Here is a 26,586-nt window from a genome sequence, read left to right on the forward strand (position 1 = left end):
CCATCCTTCCATCTGTCCATTCTCGCAGTGTCCACCAGTAAAGAACAGTCCATGAAAAATGTTCTGGAGATGTGGTTTGCGAAAAGACACCTGGACAAACCTGTGTTTGAAGATACAGGCGATAGGTTTGGCACCAGAGCCACCTTCTCTGCCCCTCTTTACTGCTCGTATACAGGTAGGTCTCACACTCTCTCTCTCTCTCTCTCTCTCTCTCTCTCTCTCTCTCTCTCTCTCTCTCTCTCTCTCTCTCTCTCTCTCTCTCTCTCTCTCTCTCTCTCTCTCTCTCTCTCTCTCCATGTCCTGTGTGGTGATGTGTCTCTCTCTATCTCTCTCTTTCTCTCACACACCGTTTTCACCCTCAAATTTGCTATACACCTGCAGACATTCTCTCTTTTTTTATTATCTTGTAATGAGAGTGGAAATTGACATCTATTTATTTATTTGTTTGATTGATTGTTTGTTTGTGTTGTAGATTGGCAGGCCAGTCAGGAGGAAGCAGGGAGGAGATTGGTGGAGGAGCTGAAAAGGCGGGTCCAGAACCTGATTGAATGACCAATCAGACCTTTCCCCAGAGGCTGTACCGCACTACTACATGGTCTAATGCTTTGCTTTAGGGGGAATACAGATGATTTTCGACGTTGAAATATGTGTTTTATTTACCACAAAGCAGAAAGTTCAACGTGTTTCCTGAGCCCGGATCCGTAGGCCCCCTGGGTCAGTTCACATGAGCTGCTCATGTACCTGGGATGCTAATTTGGGGACGCTAACCCCTCTCACTGCAATGCAACGTCAATAGAATCCAAGACGTGAGCTGCGCAATTTGAGAGCAAACCCGAGAGCTGAATGAGCCACAAATCTGTTTTCTGTTTTGCAAAAGAAAACGAAGTCATGTCTGAGGACGAAGATCGGCCTATATTGTCTGTCTTTGCAGTTATTTCACCGCTGCTACGAGACTGGGGCTGATGCACGCATCCAAAAATTATTTTTTTTGTCAAATATGAACACTGGGGGGTGAATTCACAAAGGGATTGCGTGGCTTTTTCTGACACTATGCCTGTGCAAATAGCTCTGAAACACAGTTTGCTATTCACAAAGCTTGCGCAGAGGGTGAAATACGGTGGTAACTGCGTTGCCATCAGCATTGCGTCTCGGTGCGTCGGCGGTATTTGCGGGTATTTAAATGAGGTATTATGGGCGGAACATGTTCCCCTTTCTATGCAAATAAGCCTCGTTGCAAAAACACTCACAAATTCACAAAGATCGGCGCTAATTGCCACGCGCAGTTAAAGCGCCGCTATTTACGTCTTCAGAGATGTGGTGGTAACTACGGTAAGCGCATTTATAAAGGGTCGTCATTGCCAGCGTCTCTCACGTGATCATGACAGCAGTAATTGTTGCCAGGCGAAGTGATCGTAATGCCAGGCGTGCTTGTGAACGAATATTTCGAAGGAGAATATAACTTTTTAAGCGATTTAACCGAGAACGAAATAATCCGGAGAGTGACACAGGTTGCCAGCTCAAGCAATTCTTGATCTACTCGATGAAATCAAGGATGATATTGAGCCAGCCACCCAGAGATCCCATGCAATGCCTGGCATTGTCAAACTGCTGTCAACACTGCAGGTTCTTGCGTCTGGCTCCTTCCAGACACCTATCGCAGGTGCCTCTGGACTATCACAACCATCCATCAGCAGGGCTATGTGGGATGTTGTACCAGGCCAGCCATTCTTGGCAGAGTGGCAAGATACATCAAATTTCCCCCAAGACAGACGCGAAATTGAGGAGACAAAGCAGGAGTTCTTTAGCGTTGTCGGCTTCCCCAATGTTGTGGGCGCTATTGACGGCACTCAGCTGACAATCCCTGGTTACTGGGTAAGAAAGTGGTTTTGAGAAAACTTTTGTGCTGTAATATTCATTGCAAATGTGGGGGAAAAGTATGTGCTTTTTTGTATCATCAGTGACTGTGGCTACCAACTCCAGCCATGGCTTATCCCTTTCACTGCCACACTACAGAAGGTTAACCGTTTACTATCACACTACAGACGGTTAACCGCTCTGGGTGTCATGAAGGGCGCTATATAAATCCAAGTCATTATTATTATTATTATTAGTGAAAGGGTTAACCCTCTGTCGTGTGGCAGTAAAAGGGTTAACCTTCTGTATTGTCGCAGTGAAAGGGTTAACCGTTTGGTAGTGCGGCAGTGAAAGGGTTATGACACCGTGCGTAATCCTACCGACGTTGGAGAAGCGGCGTACAATCGGGGCTCACGTCAGAACGTTGGAGAAGCGGCGTACAATCGGGGGCTCACGTCAGAACGCGCGATGTGATCGAGCGCACATTTGGCATCTTAAAAAGACGGTTTAGATGTTTATGTTTATTTAGGATCCCCATTAGCTTTTGCACTTGACAAAAGCTATTCTTCCTGGGGTCCGGCACACACAACGATACAACAATATTCAATACATTACATCATTATCAACATCAACATCAATTACATCATCAAAGATGCCTGGATGGTAGCGGTGGGGCAATGCTATATATAGTCTCCCCAAAGTATGCCAGATCATTGTAGTGTGCTGCATCCTACACAACATTCTATAGGGAGGTGTAGTGGTTACTTCCTGGTCTATAGGGAGGTGTAGTGGTTACTTCCTGGTCTATAGGGAGGTGTAGTGGTTACTTCCTGGTCTATAGGGAGGTGTAGTGGTTACTTCCTGGTCTATAGGGAGGTGTAGTGGTTACTTCCTGGTCTATAGGGAGGTGTAGTGGTTACTTCCTGGTCTATAGGGAGGTGTAGTGGTTACTTCCTGGTCATCCTACACAACATTGCCATGAGAGTCGGTCTGACCATGGATGTGGATCTGCATTAAGACCCCGACCAGGAGCCACCTGCCTCATGTGCGAGTAGATGAGGGCAGACATGTCAGGCAAAACATAATCAATCACACATTATTTCACATGATATGCTTTGCTGTCTCTGCAACAAAATAAAGTTGTCTTAAAAATACAAATAGGCCTACATCATTAGGCCTACTACGACCAAATATTAAATGAAAAGTAAGAAAAATAACCTACGCACATCACTCCTTTGGGTGCTGGGTTAGGTAATAATAATCACAATAAAGAGAATAGAACCTGCACACTCATATGCTCCAGAATAAACGTTTAATTTATAAAGTTTCGTCAGGTCCATGAGGAGTAGACACTGGAAACGCGGTCAATGAAAAGTTTATTCTGGAGTATATGATTATTTATTTATTTAAAAAAAAATTAAATTTGTTGAGGGCACTCCATCCACCCCCCTCTTTGGGGGACAACTTTATTATTTATTATACATTTTAACTATTTACAGTGCAAAATAAAATAAAAAGTGTAGTAAAATAAGAACAATAGTGACATTTCATTGCCCTCTCGGAGGGGGGGAACTCTGCTGTTTTAGCCCAGTGTAACCATGGCCTCAGACTAGACATTGACAAACAAATTACAACTAAGGACAACAACGAATACACATGACAAGGGAAAGGGGGGGGGGGCAGAGAGGGGAGTAAGTAAAGTAGGGGGTGAGGATGGGGATTGAGAGAAGGGTGGGTTGTGGAGTGGATGGGTCACAGGTCAATTTCATGCGATTATGAGCCTCTGGAGTATATGATCATGCGGTTTTTATTCTCTTAACTAAACATTAAATACAACTGCATTTATCACTCCAAAAATATTCCTAAATTAGAAAATATTTTCACTGGCACAGTGCCTAACTTCGGTCTAAAGATTCAGCACCATGGACAGGTCTGCTCAAAATAATTTATTTGGGGATGACATGACAAACAAAAGACGAAAGATAGTGACAAAAAACAAAGGATGCAATGTGTCATGAAAATACAAATGAAGCAAGCTCTATACATTACGAAATAAACTAAATACAATACTGTTATGTCTTAATAGCTTCCCTCCCTCATTTCTGGTTTATTTTCCCCCCTTCCTGATATCTGCCAACAGCGCTGCCAGGTGCAAACTGCTCCGTGAGCCAACTGCACTGACAGATATCAGGAACTAATTGCACACCTATGGGCGTGTTTGCACTAGTATATCATCCGCGCAATATCTTTAGTGAATAGCTCGCAAAGACGGAGCAGATAGCGCACGCTAATCGTGCGCAGTCAAGGGTGCTATTAGCACCACTCAATCCATTCTTTGTGAATTCGCCCCTGGGTCCTGGTGGAATAAGTGCCCTTTTTGTAGCTTGAGCCCCTGCCCCCCAAATAGTCTGTGCACGCCCCTGATAATAATCTGAAATAATGGCTGTGAAGACCCTCCCCCCACATGGTTGTTTGCTTGCTCTGCTCTGTGTCCCTGTTTCACAGGATTGGTGGGTGGAGCTGGCAGAGCAGAGCTGGGAGAGGGTCATCAGGCTTATTGGGGCACACCTGGGTCGGTGTCCCAGTTTGATATGCGTCTATACTTTCCGTAGCCGCATTTCTGGCAGACGTTCTCTGATTGGCACTGACTGACGCTCTCTGATTGGCCACTGACATGTTTGCCCAATAGCGTGACGAGCTGTGTCTTTGCCCATTTCCGCGTCGAACAGCCTGCAAACTACCTGGCGTTCGACAAACTCTAACCTTAACCAACTTCGAAAGAGTGCCTAAGCTTAACCGTCGAAAGAACTTGCCGTCACGCTCTAAGACAAACTCTAACCTTAACCAACTTAGAAGAGTGCCTAAGCCTAACCAGTGTAGAAACTGGCGTTGGCCAATCAGAGAACGTCTGCCAGAAATGCGGCTACGGAAAGTATAGACGCGTCTGATATAGAGGGAGGCTTCCTGTAGTCTGTCTCTCTCTCTCCACCTTTTTGTTACTTTGTTTGGTTAATAGTTCTCCTTTGGTTTTACACTTACAACATTCATGCTGCACATACACTCTCATCCACACACTGCTTACACACTGATACTCATTCATATTATTGGCTGATAATTAGTAAATATATAAATGAATTCTTTTGTTATTTCTTAAATTGCGCCTGTCTCCCCTTTCTTGTTGCAAGCTTGAGCCAGCTCGTAACAGGCAAAGACGGACAATTCCAGTGTTGAAATTCTGCACTATTTCCCTTTTAGGCGTCTCATTTAAATATTGTCTTTAACATCACCATAACGTCTTATTGTGTGTTGTGTGTTTACACGGTGGGTATTACTTGGGGTTTTGGTGAACTGAGTATCTTAACATTAACTATTAGAACAGTAACAAGTATCCCTACTCCGTGGGAGATCTGTATGAATTACTGCAAAATATATTTTTCATGTCTTTGAATAGCCATGTAGACTTGTAGTTTATCAACCTTTTAGCATAAGACATTCCCACGGTGTACCTGTGGGGAAATGGAATAACTCGACAAGAAATTCTTAAATGTTCTTAAATAGCAATCTGCATTCTATGAACTCATGCATATGACAAATGATCATGTCAAAACAATTATGTACAAGACACACACTCACTTGGTTTGGCTAAACTCCAAACCATTCAGAATGCGGCCGCCAGATTGTTAACCAGAACCAAACGCAGAGAACACATTACCCCTGTATTAGCCACGCTACATTGGCTACCTGTAAAATACAGGATTGATTTTTAAATCGTGCTCACTACCTACAAGGCTTTAAAGGGTGAAGCCCCAAGCTACATTGCTGAGCTTATAACCCCTTACTGCCCCAATAGGGCTCTCCGCTCCTCCGACCAAGGAGCGCTCGTCGTCCCCCGGACCAAACTAAAAACCAAGGGTGACCGAGCTTTTTCAGTCGTAGCACCCAAGCTATGGAATCAGCTACCTTGTGAAATCAGGTCTGCTGTTAGTGTGGAGTCTTTTAAACAAGGTCTAAAAGCCTTTTTATACAGTCAGGCTTTTAATTGATCATGCATGTGGTGTAACATTTGTGTATGTGATTGTATTTTAATCAATTTAGTTTTGAAGTATTCTACAATCTTGTATGTGATGTAACATGTGTAGTTATTCTATTCTGATTAACCTTTTACTGCCTGTAAAGCACGTTGTGATTTTAATCTGGAAAAGCGCTATACAAATAAAATGTACCTTACCTTACCTTACCTTACCTTACCTCCACACTCAGTAAAAACATTTTGATTGCTCCTTCTGCTTTGAATATTGACATCTGACCAAAGCATCTATATAAATGTTTAGCTGCTCCTATTAAATTGTCTTACTGAAATGAAAGATAAAAAAGATACATTTAAAAAGAAAAACTTACCTTCTTCCTGTCTTCTACTATCATGCACTCTTCCTAATATACTAACATGTCTCTACTACTAGGCCCCCCTCGATCTGGATATAATTCATTTCTTGAATGTGATTCTGAACCAATTTTGAGGAAACTCGGGAGCAATATTTCTTCCTGTACCCACACCCCTTACCCTGAACCGTGTTTGAATCCGACTCCCAGTCCCTACCCCTACACCCCTTACACTAGACAGGTAAGTATCCTGTAAGATTCATATCCTAACCCCCCCCCCCCCACTCACACACACTCACATATAGACATCATGTTTGGGTTTCTTCATTGAGTGCTTATCCTTATCATTAGGGCACGCGTATTTACATTTACATTTAGTCATTTAGCTGACGCTTTTATCCAAAGCGACTTACAAGTTTTGTACGACAAGTCAGCAGGAAGGGTACAACTCTATCAGCTGAGTAACAATGTTCATCAAAGTGTTGAGTGCTACAGTGTAGTTTAGTATTAGGACAAGTGCATGACAATAAGGTTAGTTAGGGTTAGATATTTTTTATTGACTGAAGAAGTGTGTCTTTAGTCGACGGCGAAAGACGGGTTTTGGCTGTCCTAACTGGTGGGAAGTTCGTTCCACCATTGTGGGGCAATGACCGAGAATAGGCGGCTTCACTTTGATGACCCTCCCGGAGCTCGGATAGCAGTAGGTCTGAGGCGGCCAGAAGATGCAGAGCATAGGGGTCTTGAGGGTGTGTAGTTAGAGACCATTGACCAGAGGTAGGCGGGAGCCATTCCCTACGCCGCACGATATGCCAGGTCGAGGGCCTTGAAGCAGATTCGTGCGGCAATGGGGAGCCAGTGCAGGTCCCTAAGAAGTGGGGTGACATGGGCTGACTTCGGTAGGTTTGAGATCAGGCGGGCCGCTGCGTTCTGAATGAGTTGAAGAGGCTTGGTGGCAGTGATCGGAAGGCCAGCAACCAGTGCGTTGCAGTAGTCGAGGCGGGAGATGACTTGATTGGATGAGGAGTTGGGCGGCTTCTTTTGTCAGGAAGGGGCGGATCCTTCTGACGTTGCTCAGGAGGAATCTGCAGGTTCTGATTGTCGCTGCGATGTGAGCGGAGAAGTTCAACTGGTCGTCAAAGACAACGCCAAGGTTCTTGGCGGTCGGGGACGCGGCCACAACTACATTCTTGACTGATGGAAAGGTCGGTCAGGGGGGAGGTGGTTGGTCGTCATCCAGGCGGAGATGTCGGACAGACAGGCCGAGATCCACTCAGAGACGCGGATATCTGACGGAGGAAAGGAGAGGAAGAGTTGAGTATCATCGGCATAGCAATGATACGAGAAGGCATGAGGCATGATAATGTTACCCAGAGATTTAGTATAGAGGGAGAAGAGATGGGGTCCAAGGACTGAGCCCTGGGGGACACCCATCTGCAGGGGGCGGGGGGCCGACAGGGTCCCTCTCCATGACACTTCGTAGGAGCGGTCATTGATGAGGTATGATGTCAGCGCAGAGCCAGCCACTTGCATTCCTTTATTTAACAGATTGCAGAATGGGTACAATACAGTACGGCTCAATACACAATTGTTAAGGGGATGCAGACCAGAGAAAGACGTTTGTCTTGTTTACATCAGGGTCCCCCATTTTCAATTCATAGTGACATTTATGACATACACAACATACATGACATTTATGGCATAGGGACATACATGACATACAGGTATTTAGTACTGTTACATTTTTGACATAGTTGTACGATATTTAAATATACAGTACTGTTACCCATAGATCCTGACAGAGTATATACATATGATGTAGGGCTGCAACGATTAGTCGACATAATTGACGACGTCGATTATAAAAAATCGTCGATGAGAAATTGTTGCGTCGAAATGATTTAATTTTTTTTTTCTTTTTTTTTTTTTGTGCACTACCTATCTTTGTGAGAGTGGCTTCTCAGGGTTCCAGACAACATCATAACATGATGATCCCATAGCAAATTTTGGACATTGAAAACATTGTTCCCCTGCAGGAGATGATGATCAGACTAGACACACAATACATTACACACGCACTCCTCTCACTCACACACAGCGATCAGAGTAAGACACACACATACACACTCCTCTCACTCACACACAGCGATCAGAGTAAGACACACACACATACACACTCCTCTCACTCACACACAGCGATCAGAGTAAGACACACACACATTCACACTCCTCTCTCTCACACACAGCGATCAGAGTAAGACACACACATTCACACTCCTCTCACTCACACACAGCGATCAGAGTAAGACACACACACATACACAAATTACACAGTACACACCTCTCACTCACACAGCGATCAGAGTAAGACACACACAAATTACACAGTACACACACTCCTCTCACTCACACAGCGATCAGAGTAAGACACACACACACGGACTCCTCTCACACACAGCAAACAAAAGTTATTTAAAGTACACTTCCACTTTAATTTGTATTATTTAATTTATTTATCTTGTTATGAGTGATTGCTGTATTGTTCTTCAAATACATTTTCATTTAAAGTGGCTTAAAGATCCAAATTCAAATGTTTCATGAGTCATTATTTTAATTTGCTATGGGATCATCATGTTATGATGTTGTTGTTCGGTCCTGACAAGAGTCTCAAAGTCTGGGGTGATGGTAGACAAGCAACTCTGAGGTCATGCTCAATGTCCAATCTGTTCCTCTGCTCTGTCTTCAGCTGGACCAGAGCTGAGAAGCCACTTTCACAAAGATAGGTAATTAAAAAAAAAAATTTTTTTTTTTTTTTTTTTTTTTTTTTTTTACATTGGTTTTCGATTAGTCGACTAATCGAAAAAATTATTGGCAGATTAGTCGACTACCAAATTAGTCATTAGTTGCAGCCCTAATATGATGGGGAGGGGACTGTACATTAGGAGGGGGTGGGTGGGAGAGAAATATACATACGGTGGGGAGGAGACTGTACATTTGGAGGGGGTGGGTGGGTGGGAGAGAAATATACATACGGCGGGGAGAGAATATATACATGCGGTGGGGAGGAGACTGTCTATTAGGAGGGGGTGGGGGGGTTTGGACATTTACGGTGGCCAGTTTAGAATTGCAGCCAGCCTCCCGTAGGTGCTCTTTAAGAGCGGTTTTGAATGTGGGTAGGGATTCACATTCCTTTACAGCTTTGGGTAGGGCATTCCACATTGATGTGGCATAATTGCGAAACGTGTTTAGTCCCTTGTTTGAGCCGAATCTGTGTTTAACATAATTTGTTGAGCTTCCTCTTGTGTCGTGGTATTCACTGACTTTTGGGAAGTATTTTGACATGTATATGGGTACCTTAGTCGTATAGTGTATCTTGTAGACCAGGCCCATTGCAAGTTGCTGTACTCTGTTGTCTACTCTAAGCCATCCTAGGTTGTCAAAGTGGGCAGGGGTGAGGTGGGTTCTAGGGGTAAGGTCAAGTAGAAGTCTGACCAGCTTGTTTTGTGATGTTTGTAATCTTGTTTTTAGCGCCTTTGAGGTGCTTTGGTACCATGAGGTGCAAGCATAGTCGTAGTACCCTTAAATCAAATCAAATTTATTTATAGGGCCCGACAACACACGTTAATGTCCCCATGGGCCGTACAGGTCTTCTTTAAACAAGTCAAGAAGACAACATAACAATAAGTCAAGAACAGAACAAGAACACCATAGGGTCCAAACATTTTTTAGATGAATGCAAATAAATGAAAGAATGCAAGCACTCCCAGACATACCCCACGCGAAGGTAAGGAAAAACTCACTAAAACCTAACAATAGGGAAAAAAGCTCCACAGGCAGTGTGGAGGAGAGAAACCTTAGAAGGGCCATTCAAGGGGGGATCTCCCTTCTTAGATGTTGGTGATAGTAGTGTTGCAGACGGACAGTTGGTAAGCATGCACTCATGTGTGTGGTGAAACACAGATGAGTGCATGCAATAGCAACTGTACATTTTGAAAAATTAAAGATAGAGCTAATAGCGATAGCAACTGAACATTTTGAAAGATTAAAGATAGAGTTGATAGCGGATCTATTTGAGGCACAGGGGCGGCGCAAAGAGGGTCACGTCCTCCCCGTCTTAGTCACGGGACATTCAACACTCCGGTCGTTGCTCAGGGACAGCCGGAGACAGGGAGATAGGGGGTGGCGCAGAGAGGGTTGCGAACTCCCCGACATCATCGCGGGACATCCGGCACTCCGGTCACCACTACGAGACCTCCGGAGACAGGGGGGCACGCAGAGGGGGTCGCAATCTCCCGGCCTTCGTCACGGGACGTCCAACACTCCGGTCAACACTCCAGGACAGCAAGTCATAGGAAGACAGGGAGACGGGACAGGCGTTAGACAGCTCATGAGATTGTAGTAGGCGGACATAGCAATAGATACAAGTGGTAGGCATATATGTGAATGGAGTAGATATATGAAGTAAGCGTATTATGTGAATAGAATAGAAGTACTTAACCCAGCAATGAAACCGCGTTGACTGTTAATCTGTTAATCAGTTGACAGGACCACGGACAGACGGCGGTGAATAACTGATCCAAGGCCTCGGAGGTGCATGTAGAGCAGTCACTACAAGCTTGGCCAAGACCCCGAGGCATCCATCACCTTGGTCAGCGCCAGGAGACGGGTACTCAGAGAGAAGGGGGAATGAGTTGAATGAGTGCTCCTGCCAGAGTCTTCAGGGTATTCTTGTTTACCAGAGAGGAGATCCGGTACAAGAATCTAGTTCATTGGTTGACTTTTTTTATTACATTGGATGCCATTTTGTCACAGGAAAGATTTGCCTCTAGGATGGAACCCAGGTAGGTAATTTCATCTTTCCTTGTGACAATATTGTCACCCACTGTAACTGAGAAGCCGTCGGTCTTGCTGAGTTTATTATTTGAACCGAAGAGAATGGACTCTGTTTTGCCCATGTGTAATGATAGTTTGTTATCAGCGAGCCACATTGATGTGGCATAATTGCGAAACGTGTTTAGTCCCTTGTTTGAGTCGAATCTGGGTTTAACATGATTTGTGGAGCTCCCTCTGGTGTTGTGGTCGTGGTATTCACTGACCTTTGGGAAGTATTTTGACATGTACATGGGTACCTTAGTCGTGTAGTGTATCTTGTAGACCAGGCCCATTGCAAGTTGCTGTACTCTGTCGTCTACTCTAAGCCATCCTAGGTTGTCAAAGTGGGCAGGGGTGAGGTGGGTTCTAGGAGTAAGGTCAAGCAGTAGTCTGACCAGTTTGTTTTGTGATGTTTGTAATTTTGTTTTTAGCGCCTTTGAGGTGCTTTGGTACCATGAGGTGCAAGCATAGTCGTAGTACGTAGGAATAACTTACTCAGTGGATCCAGTTAATAAATGGGTTTATTAACCAGAGAAGATCAAAGTTACAACAAGGAGAGGATATGGCTGGAGATCTCTCCTGAAGCTAACCTGGCCCCGTTCCCCGTACCTGGATAACTGAGTTAGCCGGATAACTTTCGGGTAAGTCTGACTTAAGCCGGACTTTCCGATTCCCTGTACCTGGATTTTCCAAATCACCATGACAACAGATCCAAAAGTTTGAGCCTGGTCGAAAGCAGAGTTTAAGTTCAAGTTAGCCTGAACCATCGCCACGCCCCCGCAAAAAAGTGACAGCCCGTTTCCTGAAATTATTCCCACAGTCTACGATCTGCATTATACCATTCTGAATTACGTTTTTGTGCTCCATTCTTCCAGAGGGGGCTTTTGAAATGTAAAATAGACCCAAAATGCTGATACTAACTTCACTTTGTCCTAAATAATGCACGTTATATATACCGTGGCGCTCGCTCGGTGCGATGTACACATTATGACGTGGTTATTTTAATTGTAACTGGGATTAAGATGTCTGATGAGATGCGCTGTTTGACGGATTTGAGAAATTGAATGAGCCGTTGACGTCACATTAATGAATGAGGATAAAGAAATAAAACTTCATTCAAAATAAAGAATATTCTAAACACGGGTATCTCGTTCATTAATGTATAAACAATGAATTTATCCCATCTGGCACAGTGGCGCAGCGGTAGTGCTCAAGCCTGCCAACCCAGCGACCGGTGTTCGAAACCCCGTGTTTCCAATATAATTTTTTTGAATATAATATTAATGATTATACGCCAAAGTAGCCTGGTTTTAAGTTAAAATATTATAAATCTACATGCATTGAGGATGTCATTCTTTATATAGCTCTCAACGTGCACCAAATTGAATTATTCCTATATTGCAAAAAGAAGGAAAAGACTAGGGTTTCGAACCCCGGTCGTCTGCGTGAAAGTCAAAAGAACAACCCGTTAGACCACAGTGGAGATAAGTTAAAGATCGACTATACATCAATCAATGGGTAAGAGAGCCGTATCGTAATTCTGTATAACAGTTTAACTACTTATTTTAGCTAGCAAGATCTCATTTGATTATTCAATCCAGCAGGCAAGTTTAAAGAAATATAATCTGATTGATTGAGGTAATGAGGGACTTAAAATTAGCCTATAGATAACGCATTTAACTTGTCGGCGAGGCGATTGAGCCGTATTGCAATCTGTCAATAAAGTTTTAAATCAATTAATCAATCAATGCCGTTAGAGAATCAGGATCTCTGCCATCGATACGTGCTGGCTTTTCACCTGAAGCGGCCGTGCGCACTTAGCCTGGGTCTCAAGTCTGAATCGAGTTAACGAGACTGAATCCACCTTCGAGGAACAGGAAAATCCCGGCTTCAAACATCGGGTTAACTGAATCTGGATAATGACATCTTGATCGACTTAGTTGAACCAGGTACGAGAAACGGGGCCCAGCTTCGTCAGTCAGGTAACAAGATCACGACCCCCTGCTATATAAAAAAGCAGCCATTTACCATCCCCCGCTCGGGGGTTGTTTAAGTACAGAATACAAAAGGGGGGGGGGTTAGAAGAGAGGGGGATGTCTTTATGAAGAGGTTAGAGGTCCCTCTCAATATATATATACCACAACACCATGCCTTCATCTCAGTGGTTTAGTCAGGATAAGATGAGATAAATGAAAACAACTGAAATCTACTCTGTTGTATATTGACTTTACTTACTTTTACTTACTTCTTAATTATTATTATTTTTTACTTACTTTCTTTTTTCCCCTGTGTTTTACGGCACACTCTCTGGGCTCTTTCAGAAATAAGCATTTCATATAAAGTATTCTGTATTTTGTTGTGACATATAATAAACAAACTTGAAAAACTTTTGGTCACCGTGTGGATCTCAGTTGTCTTCAGTCACACACAATGTTCGGGTGGTACACCTTAAAGAGCTAAGATTTGAGGTCGGTGTATAGCCTTACAGCTCAACTCTCAGGAAATGTAGCAATATAGGAAATGACTGACCTTTGTTTCTGCATTCTGTCACTTCAACATGTGTGACGCAGGCCTATCTTGTTCTATACACACCCAGCTAGTTCTACACTGTTCATAGACCGCATTTTTGCATTTTGTACTTTAGTTTGTATATTGTATATTATTTTGTATAGTGTTTGGTCTTTATTCCTTTTTTTTCTTTTTTAAACTTAAATTTTTATTAACACTTATAGACAAACAACACTTACAGAAAAAAGAAACTAACAACACAATAAGAAAAAATGCAGTGCACATAAATGGTTACATGGGTAGCATGGTTAGTTGTCTGGTTCCACTACAGTTGTTTTCCAGGTACTTAATACAAAGGCTGATTGTATACCTCCCTTAAACAGGTATAAAAATATAATACCTACTCAAAAATATTAAATACTGACTAAGGCATGCATGTGTGATATGGGTCCAGAGACCCTCATTGAGCTTCTTTCTTCCCTTATCCTTCGTCCTTTTTTTTTTTTTTTTTTATTAAATTTCTCTTTGCCTTTTGATTCACCCATATACAAACCACATCATCCCTGAATATTAATACAACACTGTTAAACAGACATAAATAATAAAGTACAAAAACATAAAACATTTGTAATACCCCAAAAAAAAAATTGGAAAATACTAACTAAAGCAAAAGTGTGTGACATGGGTTCAGAGACCCTCCTTGAACTTCTTTCCTCCTTTACCCTTCGCCCTCTTGTGTTGCATTTGGTTCTTCCTCTGTGATGTCGTTTTCGTTCCCTTTATAATCCTCCCACTTTACCCATCTTTCCCCAAATTTCTCTTCCTGTAGCCTCAGCATGTGCGTTATCCTCTCCATATCCTGTATCTCCTCTACTATTCCTACCCATTGTGCTATTGTCGGTGGGTCTTCCTTGTACCACAGTCTCGTTATTGCTTTTCTGGCCGATATCAACATTATCTTTATTAAATATTTGTCCCCCCCCCCTGTATTCCCTCGTGTGTCAGGTCCCCTAAGTAAAGCACCAGTCCCGTTTGTGGTAATCCGTATCCTAATATTCTGATCATTGCCTCCCCTATCTCCTCCCAATACCCCTTCAGCTTCTGACATCCCCAGAATATGTGCGTGTGATTTGCCCCCTCCTTCCCACACATCCTCCAGCATGCTCTTTGTGTTGGTGCATATTTTCCCTTCAACTCTGGGGTTATAAAGAATCTGATTATGTTTTTCCATCCAAACTCTTTCCATATCCTCGATCCTGTTGTTGAATGTTGCACCTCGCATATGTTACCCCATTCCTTCCCTGTTATTCCTATCTCTAGTTCTCTCTCCCATTTCTCCCTTATGTAGTCTGTCGTGTGTCCCTTGCTGGTCATTATAGCCTGGTACAGTGCTGATATTACCCTTCCTTTCCCTCCTTCGTATGCCCTTACTATCATCCTAATTATTCCATTCTGTTCTTCGTCCTTGTCCCCTCTTATTTCTTTATTATAGTAATCTCTAATCTGTAGATATCTGAAGTGGTCCCTGTTTTCTAGTCCAAATTTCTCCTTTAATTTTTGTAATGTTTGCATTTCCCCCTTCTCTATCATTTTGCATATTGCTGTTGCCCCCCCCCCTCTCCCACCTCCTGAATCCGTGGTCCAACCTCCCTGGTTTGAATCTCTTGTCATGTGCTACCCATCTCAGAACCCCTGTCTGTTTCTCCAATTTGTGTGTTTTTACTACTCTGTTCCATATGGTCAAGGTGCATTTGGTGATTGGATCTAACAGTCCCTCCTTTTCTTTGAATAGTTCCCTATCTCCCACCAGAGCTTGTATCTTGTATCCCTCCCCTTCTTTTTCAATGTCTTTCCATCTTGCCTCATATCTGTCGTTACACCAGCACGTCACTGCTCTCAGTTGTGCTGCATAATAATAATCTTGTAGGCTGGGTACTGCCATCCCTCCCTCTTCCTTTGGTAGTTGTAGTGTTTTATATCTGACCCGTGGTCTTCTCCCCGCCCATATGAACCTCGATATCAGTCTGTCCCACTCCCTGAATTGATTCTGTGGTATTTGTATCGGTAGTGTAACTGAGGGGTACAATTCCCTGACTGTATTGAATAAGTATGGTATCATTAAACCACTACTGAGTTATGTACATTACTACTGGCCATACAGTACACATGTATATGAGATGAACACCCACACAATAACACGGCTTAACAAGAAAGTACTGTTTATAATAATATTTATTAGAAGAGCACCAAGATTATCTTACAGTTATTAAGATTGAGAGTTGCGCTTGTAAGGCGAAGAATGTGCATGAATAGGTCAAGAGCGTAAGTCCATGAGCATATTACGAAGGGGATAATTAATACCACCTGTAGCATAAGAATTATATATGGTACACTAGTAGGTCAGCTGGAGATACTAAGGGGGTTCCCTCCGGTTGTAAGCCAGCAGGGGAGAGGATTTGTCGGTAGCAAAAGTCTGGATCAACGAGGAATAAGGAGACTCCAGGTACAGGAGACGGTGCAATAATCCCTTGATCCGTAGACAAAGCAACAGCTATTCTCCGGTATGCAGTGCCGCATGGAGGAAAGCTAGCCAGCCTCAGAGTCCTAGAGGCAGGCTCGACGGTGCTCCTCACAGGGTAAATCCCACACGGTAGTGGGTGTAGACGATTCTCTGCTCCAACAGCCACAGGACCAAAGCATTATAATCCAGCCGAAAAGGGCTCTGTAGTCATCGGTGTAGGTTATCCAGTGTACATATCCACACGGTTCTCGTCTAGGGCTCCTCGGATGACGGCACAAGGTTAGGCCGCCCAGCCTAGATAAGCACACTAGCTCGGTACGATGAAACGTTGGTAATGCTGGTCACTGTAGAACGGTAGCCGCACGATACACTATACATAATAGACTATTACTTAATAATAGAATAGGTCGAACTCGACGATACAGCGTTAAACTCTGACACTTCAGCTATCAATTCGCACGCGGTCTCAAGGCTCTATTTCGGGGCAAAACGGGCCCACTTCACAGCACGTTGTATCGTGGTGTGAGGCTTCAACTTGTTACGGTAACACAACTGCTGTATCCACCTGCGACGTATTTATATGTAAGGTGAACAATCTAGTACCAGCCTTATTTCTGTCTCATATTACTGCGCAGAACCGGGCATGTTCAGGCATGTCTTAGCGATGACTTTGAACTAGACATTGAGGGGTATGGCCGTGGCGCCTAGGGGGTCGCTGTCCAATAGGAGAACGAATATTATGGTCTGGCCTGTACTAGGTAAAGGGATATTCCGTGTACATGTACAAAGAATATACAAGGGATATCAGACGATATACAAATACTATACAATATATCTCAAGTAATAAATATATATATTCGGTTTAATCTGACCCTTTGTAACAGGTAGTGACTGGAATAGGTACAGTAACCTTGATAGTATGTTCATTTTAATGACCTCTATTCTTGAATTGAAGTCCAAGGGCATTACTGTCCATCTCTCTAAGTCTCTCTTGATGTTCTGATTTATCTGTGTATAGTTCGCCTCAAACAGTTTCTCCACCCCTCTCGTGATGTTCACCCCTAAGTATTTAATCTTGTCCATGTCCCATCTTATCCCGTACTGTTCCCTAATTTCCGTCGTTGGGGTATAGTTCCATGTTAAGGTCTGTGTCTTTGTCACGTTTAGTTTGTATCCTGAGTAGTGGCCATATTCCTTCAGTAGATCCATCAGTGCCGGGAAGCTCTTGTCTGGTTGCCTCATGTATACTATCATGTCGTCCGCAAATAGGCCTAGTTTATATTCCGTTCCCTTTATCCTTACTCCCTTAATGTCCTCTGTCTGTCTGATCAGTTGTGCCAGAGGTTCTATGAAAACGGCGAAGAGCGTCGGTGAGAGACAACATCCCTGTCTGGTAGCCCTCTCTAATCTGATTCTATCCGTCAAGCTGCCATTCACCTTAACCCTCGCTGTCGGTTCTTGATATAGCGCCTTGATCATCTTCATCGCCCTCCCGTTCAGTCCGAACCTCATCAATGTTTTATATAAAAATGTCCAGCTCACACTGTCGAATGCTTTTTCTGCATCTAGGCTAATCAGTACCGCGCTACCACCTTGTTTTTGTATCTCCTCTACTATGTGTAATGTCTTTCTCACGTTGTCCTGTGTCTGTCTCCCTTTAATAAATCCAGTTTGATCTTCATCTATAATGTCTGGCATAAACGTCTCAAATCTCTTTGATATTATCGATGTATACATCTTGTAATCCACGTTGAGTATGGACACAGGTCTGAAACTACTACATAATTCCCTATCCTTCCCTTCCTTCGGTATCGTGGTGATTATGGCTTCCTTCCACGAGGGGGACATTTTTCCCTCTTCCATCGTGTGTCTGAACGCCGCCCCTAACATGGGTGCTAATTCAGTTCTAAATGTCTTGTAGAATTCCGATGGGAATCCGTCGCTCCCCGGAGACTTGTTGTTTTTAGCTCTACTAATTGCCTCTTCCAGTTCTCGTTCCGTAATTATTTTATTTAATTCTTCATTCTGTTCTTTCCCTATCGATGGTAACTCTAGCTTCTCCAGATATGCTTCTATTTCCTCTCCTCCCGCTGCTTTTGGCTGTGTGTATAGTTTTTCATAGTATTCTCTAAATGTCCTCTCTATTTCAGCTGGGTCTCTCAATATTTCATTAGTCTTTGTATCCCTTATTGTGTGTATCGTGTTCAACTTCTGTTGCGTCCTAATTCTCCTAGCCAACAGTCTGGTCGCTTTTGGTCCCCCTTCATAGTACGTTTGTTTCATGAACCTCGCTTTCTTTTCTATTTCCGTCAATAGTTCCCTATTTATCCTGGCCTTTACTTCTTTGATTTCTCCGAGCGTTTCCTGTTCTTTTGATATCTGGTGTCTCCCCTCTAGCTTCTTCAGCTTCCCTATCAGATTGTGATATGTCTCCGTTCTGGCCTTCTTCAGCATTGCTGTCTTCTCCATCAATTTCCCCCTTATCACCACCTTCAGTGTGTCCCATAGAATGTTCGGATCTACCGCCCCGTTGTCATTTTCTTCCTTATATCTGGCTATCGCCTCCTTGATCTGACTCACCACCCCCTTGTTATTTAATATTCCTACATTTAGTCTCCAGATCGTGTTCCTCCGTCTCCCTTCTAGATCTACTGTCAGATATATGGCACTGTGATCCGATATGTCCGCTACTCCTATTCTGCTCTCCCGTACCCTGTAACTGTCCCCCGTCGTCATCAAAAAGTAGTCTATTCTTGCATATGTCACGTGCGGGTGTGAGTAATGTGTGTATTCCCTGTCCATGGCGTACATCCCCCTCCAAACATCTGTAATTCCCATTTCCGTCATCTGAATATTCATATATCTACTGATTGGTGCCCGTCCTTTTCTAGTACTCGTGGTGTCTAGGTCGTGATTCAGTACTACATTAAAATCTCCCGCGCATATCAATATCCCTTCTAGTTCCATCACTATCATATCAAAAATGGTCTCATATAAATCCCTCTCACTCTCTGGGGGTGCATAAACATTCACTAACGTAACCATTTGGTCCTCCATTTTCCCCTTCACCAGAACAAACCTTCCCTCCTTGTCTCTTACTTCCTTGATCAATTCAAATTTGACTGTGTTTTTGATTAACGTGATTACTCCTCTCCTCTGGTTCCGTTTAAAGGAACTATAGTATGCATTTTCATATCCAAATCTCTTCAGTTTCTCATGATCCTGTGCTACCAAATGTGTCTCCTGCAGAAAAATCACTTCCATCTCACTTTTTTTACATTTCAACATCACTTTGCCCCTCTTTATCGCATTATTCATTCCATTAACGTTTAACGACATCATTTTTATACCTTTAACCATTGTCATCTTTCTTCTTCTTTCGTCTGTCAATCCCCCCCATGTCACATTCATTCCCCCCTCCGGTTGTAGCCTCCGCTCTCTTCACCGAATACATATAATGATTAACATAAATAAAAAACATAAACTTTACATAAAGTGCTCCCAAGGCGTTCGGGGGGTCCCTGTAGCCCCCCCTGTCCCCTGCTGGTGGGTGAGGAGTAATTGCTCTCCTAGTGAGAGGCCTCCTCCTGACGGCTTGGGGGTTTGAAGCCTTTGCCCCCAACCGCTCGTCATATTTGTCCAGCATTCTTACTGTTTTTACTGCTGTCGTGCTCCTGGTCAAAAGCGCTCTCCTTCATTCTGAAAGACCCCCATTTCCTAGGTCCCCCTCAATGCGGCTTGCATGTTCCAATGTCCCTCTTTCCTCCCAAACCCGTGTGTGGTGTCTTCTGTGTACCCCTTTTTATTTTATTTTCCTCCTCTCTATTTTCTATGTGATGTCCATTTATCCCCTTAATCCCTTCCAACTGTGTTACTCTCAGCGTGTGTCTATGTACTTGTTTCAATATGTTCTGTTTTCCGTCTATCATACCTAATTATATTTCCATTTATTTCCTCCGTCGGCCTGTGTATTATGTGTTCATGTATACATTATGTTCGTTCCTATATCCTGCCTCTACCTGGGAATGTGTGTTTATTATGTTATTTCAGTTTCTATATTTTGTCTCTATTTGGATAGTTTTTCAATCTCTTGTGCGTGTACTCATCCGTTCGTATCCTCCCGCCTCCTCTCCCCTCCTTCTCCGTCTCTGGCCTCCTCTTTCGTCTCCGCCTTCGGTCTGTCACGTCTCACTTCGGCCTTCTCCTCTCTCCTCCCTCCTCTCCCGGGCCTTGATCTCCCACTCTGGTCCATCTGCGTGCCCCCTCCAATCTCTGCTGCAGGCTCCGCGTCTGGCCCTCCTGTCTCCTTCCCTCTCCGTCCTCCGCCATCTGCATCCCCCGTCGCCTCATTTCCTCCGCCGCCTCCCGCGCCGTCTCGTATGTCACCGTCCCTTCCTTCCAGTGAATCCTTAGCGAGGTCATGGGTGACTGGAATTTCATTCCGTTTTCTTTCAAAATTCTCTTCAGTCCCGCGTAGTGTTATTGCCACCGCTGTCGAGTAATCTTGATCAAACGACAGTCTTTTCCCCTCGATTTCTATCTTTTTGGTCCACGCGGTTCTGAGTATCAACTCCTTAATCTCAAACCTCAGAAAGTTAATAATCACCGCCCTCGGAGGTCTGTCCGGTTTCGGTCTCGGAGCCAACGCCCTGTGGGCCCTCTGTATCTCCATTTTTTCCAGTCCCGTCTCCTTCAGTTGTTCCTTGATAAGCTCTTCCACATATTGGATCACCGATTCCCCTTCGACTCCTTCTTTCAATCCCCATATTCTGATGTTATTTCTCCGTGACCTCCCCTCCATGTCCGATATCTTTGTCTCCATCTGTTCTTGCTTTTGAATCACACACGTTAACACCTCGTGCATCTCTGTGCTCCATTCCTCCATCTGCGCCGTTCTAGTCTGTACCTCTGTTACGTTACTATCCTGTTCCGCCATCTTCTCCTCCACCCTTTTGATTTCTGTATTCATTTCACCTCTGAAGTCCTCCTGTTCCTTCCTCAATTCCTCCCGTAACTTCCCAATATCATTTCTTATCGTGTCCGAGTTCAGTTTCATGTTCGCCTGCATCGTGTCCGAGTTCAATTTTATGGTCGCCAATATCCCGGCCTGCATGCGCACGGCCCATCCTGGCATTTCCTTGTCTGTCTCAGCCGAGACTCCCCCTTCTTCCGCCTGCTCCTTCTCGGTCTCGCCTCGGGGGTTCTGCTCCGTCGAACTCTCCTCTTCCTGTGAGTTCTCCATTTCTCTTTCCTTCATATTTGTTTTCTCCTCCTTCCTTCTCGTTTGCATCTTGATTTTCGATCACTTTTCGTCACTTTTCGGGTCTTTATTTCTCCGTTTTTCGCTCTTTTGACCAGGAGCTTCACCGCATGCGTGCTACTCTTCCGCTCTCATACCGGAAGCCGGTCTTTATTCTTTTTACTTTCTTTTACTGTATGAAGCACAATCTCAGGGGGTTCATACAGAACCAAGCATTTCACTGTAATGTACACATGTACCTTATGTGTGACAAATAAAACAAAACTTGAACTTGAACTAGACCACCTCTTGTGCACAGATAACAAATTCACTATTTGTCCCATTCAGCTAATCATAATCAGGCCTCAAGCGTATATTTAAACTCAAAAGGCAACTGAGGATTCCCTCATTTACAGTCACATCGAGTGTACGTACAGAAATAAGCAGGAGGTAAATAAAGCAGAACATGATTATGATAGATCATAACAAAGTTTTCATAAGATAACAAGGCAAAGCAAAAAGCAAAGATAACAAATCTATTAAAACACGTACAACTTGGGCGGTTAGGTGGCCGAGCGGAGATTGCGTTCGTCACCAGCCCCGGAGCTGAGCTGGATTTGCCTGTTCGAATCCAGCTCACAGCTCCGGGGTTGTCACCAGCTTGGCTGGCCGTCTGCACTGATACAATTGGCTGTATCAGAGGGTGGGAGAAGCTGGCGGGGTGGGTCCGGGTCGTTGTAAACAGCGACTCCTACAGTTCGGTCGGGGCGCCTGCTAAGCGCGGATTGGACGTGAGGGGGATAGTGTGGTCCTCCCACACGCTACGCCCTCTCAATGAGAATCCGCGCTGCCAGGTGAAAAGAAGCGGTGATTGGCTGGACGTGTGTCGGAGGAAGCACGTGGTAGCCTCCACTCTCCCAGATGATCTGACTGTGGGGGGTAAGTGCGCAGCGACCAGGAAGGGACTGGGGATTGGCATACGACTAACATTGGAATGGGAGAAAATCGGAGGAAAAATGGAGGGGGAAAAAGACCAATAATAATAATAAAAAAAAAAAAAAAAAACACGTACAACTTGATTGACAACGTTTTGAACAGGAACAGAGGGGAGAATATTGAGCTTTAAGGACTGATGGAGTTAATTCCATGAGGTAGGGGCATCATAGCAATGCAGATTTACCCTGTTCCGAGCAAATCCAGGGGACCTCTTCGTGGGTCATCTGGCCCATTTAGGAAATCCCTGAACATGATATTGCATTGGTTTGTGATAGATTATTAGTTACTGGGTATTTCAAAGTACCTCATATTTGGTACCATTCTGAAGCTAACAACTAGGGCTTTCCAATGATATAAAATAAGTGTATGATTATCATCATATTTTTTATTATTATGGTTCATATGTAGTTGCACTTGAACTTGTTGAAATTCAACTTGGAAGATAAAAATAAATTTTCAAGCACTTTCCTTGCTTATTTTAGATGTATGTGTAATGAATGGAATGTAGACACTCTTGTTGGCAATATAGAACAGATTAGAAATAGCATCTATTGTTCAAAAGTTATGAATTAATGAATGAAACTAGATTAGATTAAAAGAATATAAAATATTGTGATGGTAATTATAAAACTTTCATGTGTGTGTTAAAATGTTTCTTCAAACTTACCCCATTCTCTTCATAGAGCCTTGTCTTCCTCCATACTCTATGCCGCTCTAGAAGCATCTTTAGTCAAGTCAAGAGTTTTATTTGTCACGGCATACGAGTATACAATGAAATGCGGGTGGTCTTGCCCGCAACGATGTACATATCAGTGGTACAACATATAATAGAATACAGTGGTACAACATAGAATACAGTGGTACAACATATAATAGAATCCAATACAAAAACACTGTGTAATAACAGGTAACAGGTAACATGGTGTGACATCTCGGTATCTGTACATATTTGTTTACAGAGCATATAGGACATGCTAGGTAGCTTTGGTAGTGCAATACACTGTTACTGTTGCTAATACTAATTTAAAGTGGCCTTTCCTTTTGGCAATAAGTGTGGGTGTGTGCGGCATGAGTGTGTGCCCGCTCATGTTAAAGTGTTAAAGTGACTGCTAGTGTGTGAGCGTGCACAGCGTGCGTGTCGTGTGTGTGCTTATGTGTGGATAGTTCAGTGTTCTGTGGTACTCAAAGTTCATTGTTCAAGACTCTGATGGCCTGGGGGAAGAAGCTGAGCCTAAGCCTCTCTGTCCTAGTAGCTGGGGTTCGCAGGCGTCTGCCTGACCTCAGCAGCTGAAACAGGCTGTTATTGGGGTGGTGGGGGTCTTTCATTATTCTGCAGGCTCTGGATTTGCACCTCTTGTTGTATAGAACCTGCAGGGGAGGTAGTGCAATACCCGTGGTACGCTCGGCTGAGCGCACCACTCTCTGTAGGGCCTTCTTGTCCTGTGCCGTGCTGTTTCCATACCAGGCAGTGATGTTTCCGGTCAAGATGCTCTCTACAGCTCCTGAGTAGAAGGACTGTAGTATCTTCCCCGATACTCTGAACTTCCTTAACTGTCTCAGGTGGTAGAGGCGCTGTTTCGCCTTCTTTACTACTGTGTCTATGTGTGTTGACCATGTCAGATCCTCTGAGATGTGGACCCCCAGGTACTTAAAGCTGCTCACCCTGTCCACGGTAGCCCCGTTAATCATCAGTGGTGTGTGCGTCTCCTGCTGTCCTCTCCTATAATCCACGATCAGCTCCTTGGTTTTACCAATGTTCAGGAGCAGGCTGTTGTCCTGGCACCAGCGTTCCAGTACCTCAACCTCCTCCCGGTAGGCCTTCTCGTCGTTGTCCGAGATCAGCCCCACCACTGTGTCGTCTGCGAACTTCACTATGGAGTTGGAGCTGAACTTGGCCACACAATCGTGTGTGTAGAGTGAGTACAGCAGGGGGCTCAGAACACAGCCCTGGGGGGACCCGATGCTCAGGGTGATGGTGTTGGAGGTCTGACCCCCCACCCTGACCGCCTGGGGTCTTTCACTCAGAAAGTCCAGTACCCAGGCGCTCAGGGCGGAGCTCAGACCCAGCTCGATCAGCTTGTCCACCAGTCTGGTGGGGACTATGGTGTTGAACGCTGAGCTGTAGTCAATGAACAACAGTCTCACATAGCCCCCCTTCTGACGGTCAAGGTGAGAGAGGGTGCTGTGCAGTACCTGGGAGACCGCGTCGTCAGTGGACCTGTTTGTCCTGTATGCAAATTGCATAGGGTCCATATCACTGGGGAGGGAGGCACAAATGTGGTCCTTGACCAGCCTCTCGAAACATTTCATGACCACAGAGGTGAGTGCCACCGGTCTGTAGTCATTTGGACATGTTGGGGAGGGTTTCTTCGGTACAGGGATGATGGTAGACATCTTGAAGCAGGCAGGGACCACTGGGTAGATAAGTAGCGTGGGTCTTCCTGGCCCTTCCTGGCTCTCAGCTGTATGTTGTTAGCCAACGCTAGCATGGGAGCTAGCGTCCAGCAGCAGGCCTTGTCGTCAATTCTAGGTTGATCAAATGAAATGTTATATATACGAATACGAAATACGAACAGCGGCACGGTGGTGTAGTGGTTAACACTGTCGCCTCACAGCAAGAAGGTCCAGGGTTCAATTCCCGCTTGGGGACCAGGTTTCCATGATGCCAGGTACCCAGGTGGGGTATCCCCCAGGCCTTTCTGTGTGGAGTTTGCATGTTCTCCCCGTGCTCGCAAGGGTTTCCCCCCCGATAAGATAAACCCAATGGAAAAACATGCACAACAACAAATCGCTAACGCTGTGGCGTCCTTGACGAAGACGGACAGGAGCACTTGGATTGGTCCCCTGGCGCGGCTCACGTTGACGCCTGTCTGCTCCCGGCTGCCCTTGGGGGGGAAGGACGACGGGATGGGTTAATCGCAGAGACGAATTGCATCGGCGATTCTAAAGAGACAATGCATGCGTGTGTGTTCCGGTGTGTGTGCTAAACTAACCGCTGTGTGTACCGCTAAAACATTGAGTGTCGTTGCATGCCAAATAAAGACCTCTGCAACAGGTCCTGCATTATTATATTATTATTATATGACCCACTAATGAATACACTAAATACAGCAATGTGGCTATTTGAAAACACTGCATTTGCTAAATAAATACGTCAATTGTGTTCACGTTAGTCACGCGTTAGCTCAGCAGCTAACGCACCACAGCCTGAGTGAAGATAGTAGTACACAGCGCTACTTTTGAAAACAAGCGTTTTGAGTGGAAAATATGATCAGAATCTCTGGAAAAACATCTCACAAACACTATAGACGGTCATAAACGTTAACAAATGCTATAATAAGTCCAACAAATTAGTATAAACAGTACTTACACGGTCGTTTTGAAATGCACAAACATGCACCAATTCCTTGGAGAAATGTATTCTTTGACTGAACGCTCTGGGAAAATTTACCAAAAAACTCGGCCCGCCGTCAAGGGGGCCATTTATATAGTTCCTCTAAGACCTGCGGACTAATACTTGCTGTGGTGGTGGTGATGGGTCTTCCAAATATGGTGTGAGAAAATGGTGTCCTTCCGCCAAAAAATGGCCAGACAGGGCGGATCAGAATGACTACATTGCCCTAGATCACGGCGCCGTGATGGGTGACCTGGAAGAGTTTTCACTAGAATGGGTTCCATAGGTTCCAAAATGCCATTCCAATAATTATATAGTATAAGGTAAAGGAGGTAGCTTACCATAAAGGACACAGTGATGAGTGTCGTATCTCTGATTAGTGATGAATCTGAGGGCAGAGTGATAGACAAGAGTCCAGGGATTTGAGGGTTGAGGCCGCCACAGTAACTTCACCATAAAATCACCATATAGTCCAAGATTGATAAAAAAAAAAACTGCTTCAACAACTCTCTTCCAACTAATCAAAGGAAGGCTGGTTCTGTTTCTGTATAGGAAGCAAATTGTCTGTCGCAACTTGGAGGCAAGATTGTCCACATGGAATTGAAATGTAAATTTGTCATTGACCAAAATATTTATATTCAGTGACTCTCTCAATGCTAGAACCACTTACGGTAGATATGTGTACACCATCATATTCTGGCTCTAGAAAACGGTGTACATTTAGTTTGACTATAGAACCAATTTAAGTTTAATTAGAGCATCCTGGAGGGTAAGAAAGGAAAAGTGTAAGTTCTCAATGGCTGGTTGTACAGAGTCAGCAATACA

At 44.2% G+C, this 26,586-nt stretch overlaps 1 protein-coding gene across 2 annotated transcripts in view; it reads left to right on the forward strand.

Moving 5' to 3' along the window:
• LOC311226376 (uncharacterized protein) overlaps positions 1–3,506 on the forward strand; it is a 65,876-nt gene extending 62,370 nt beyond the window's left edge. For both annotated transcript variants that reach the window (XM_084311806.1, XM_084311807.1), the window contains exons 26-27: positions 29–175; positions 473–3,506. In XM_084311806.1, coding sequence (XP_084167932.1) covers positions 29–175; positions 473–552 — 227 coding nt within the window. In that variant the 3' untranslated portion in view covers positions 553–3,506. The remainder of the gene's footprint in view (positions 1–28; positions 176–472) is intronic.
• Positions 3,507–26,586: the final 23,080 nt, after the last annotated feature.

This window comes from Notolepis coatsorum (assembly GCF_963971535.1).
Source record: "Notolepis coatsorum genome assembly, chromosome: 4".
Taxonomy (NCBI): domain Eukaryota; kingdom Metazoa; phylum Chordata; class Actinopteri; order Aulopiformes; family Paralepididae; genus Notolepis; species Notolepis coatsorum.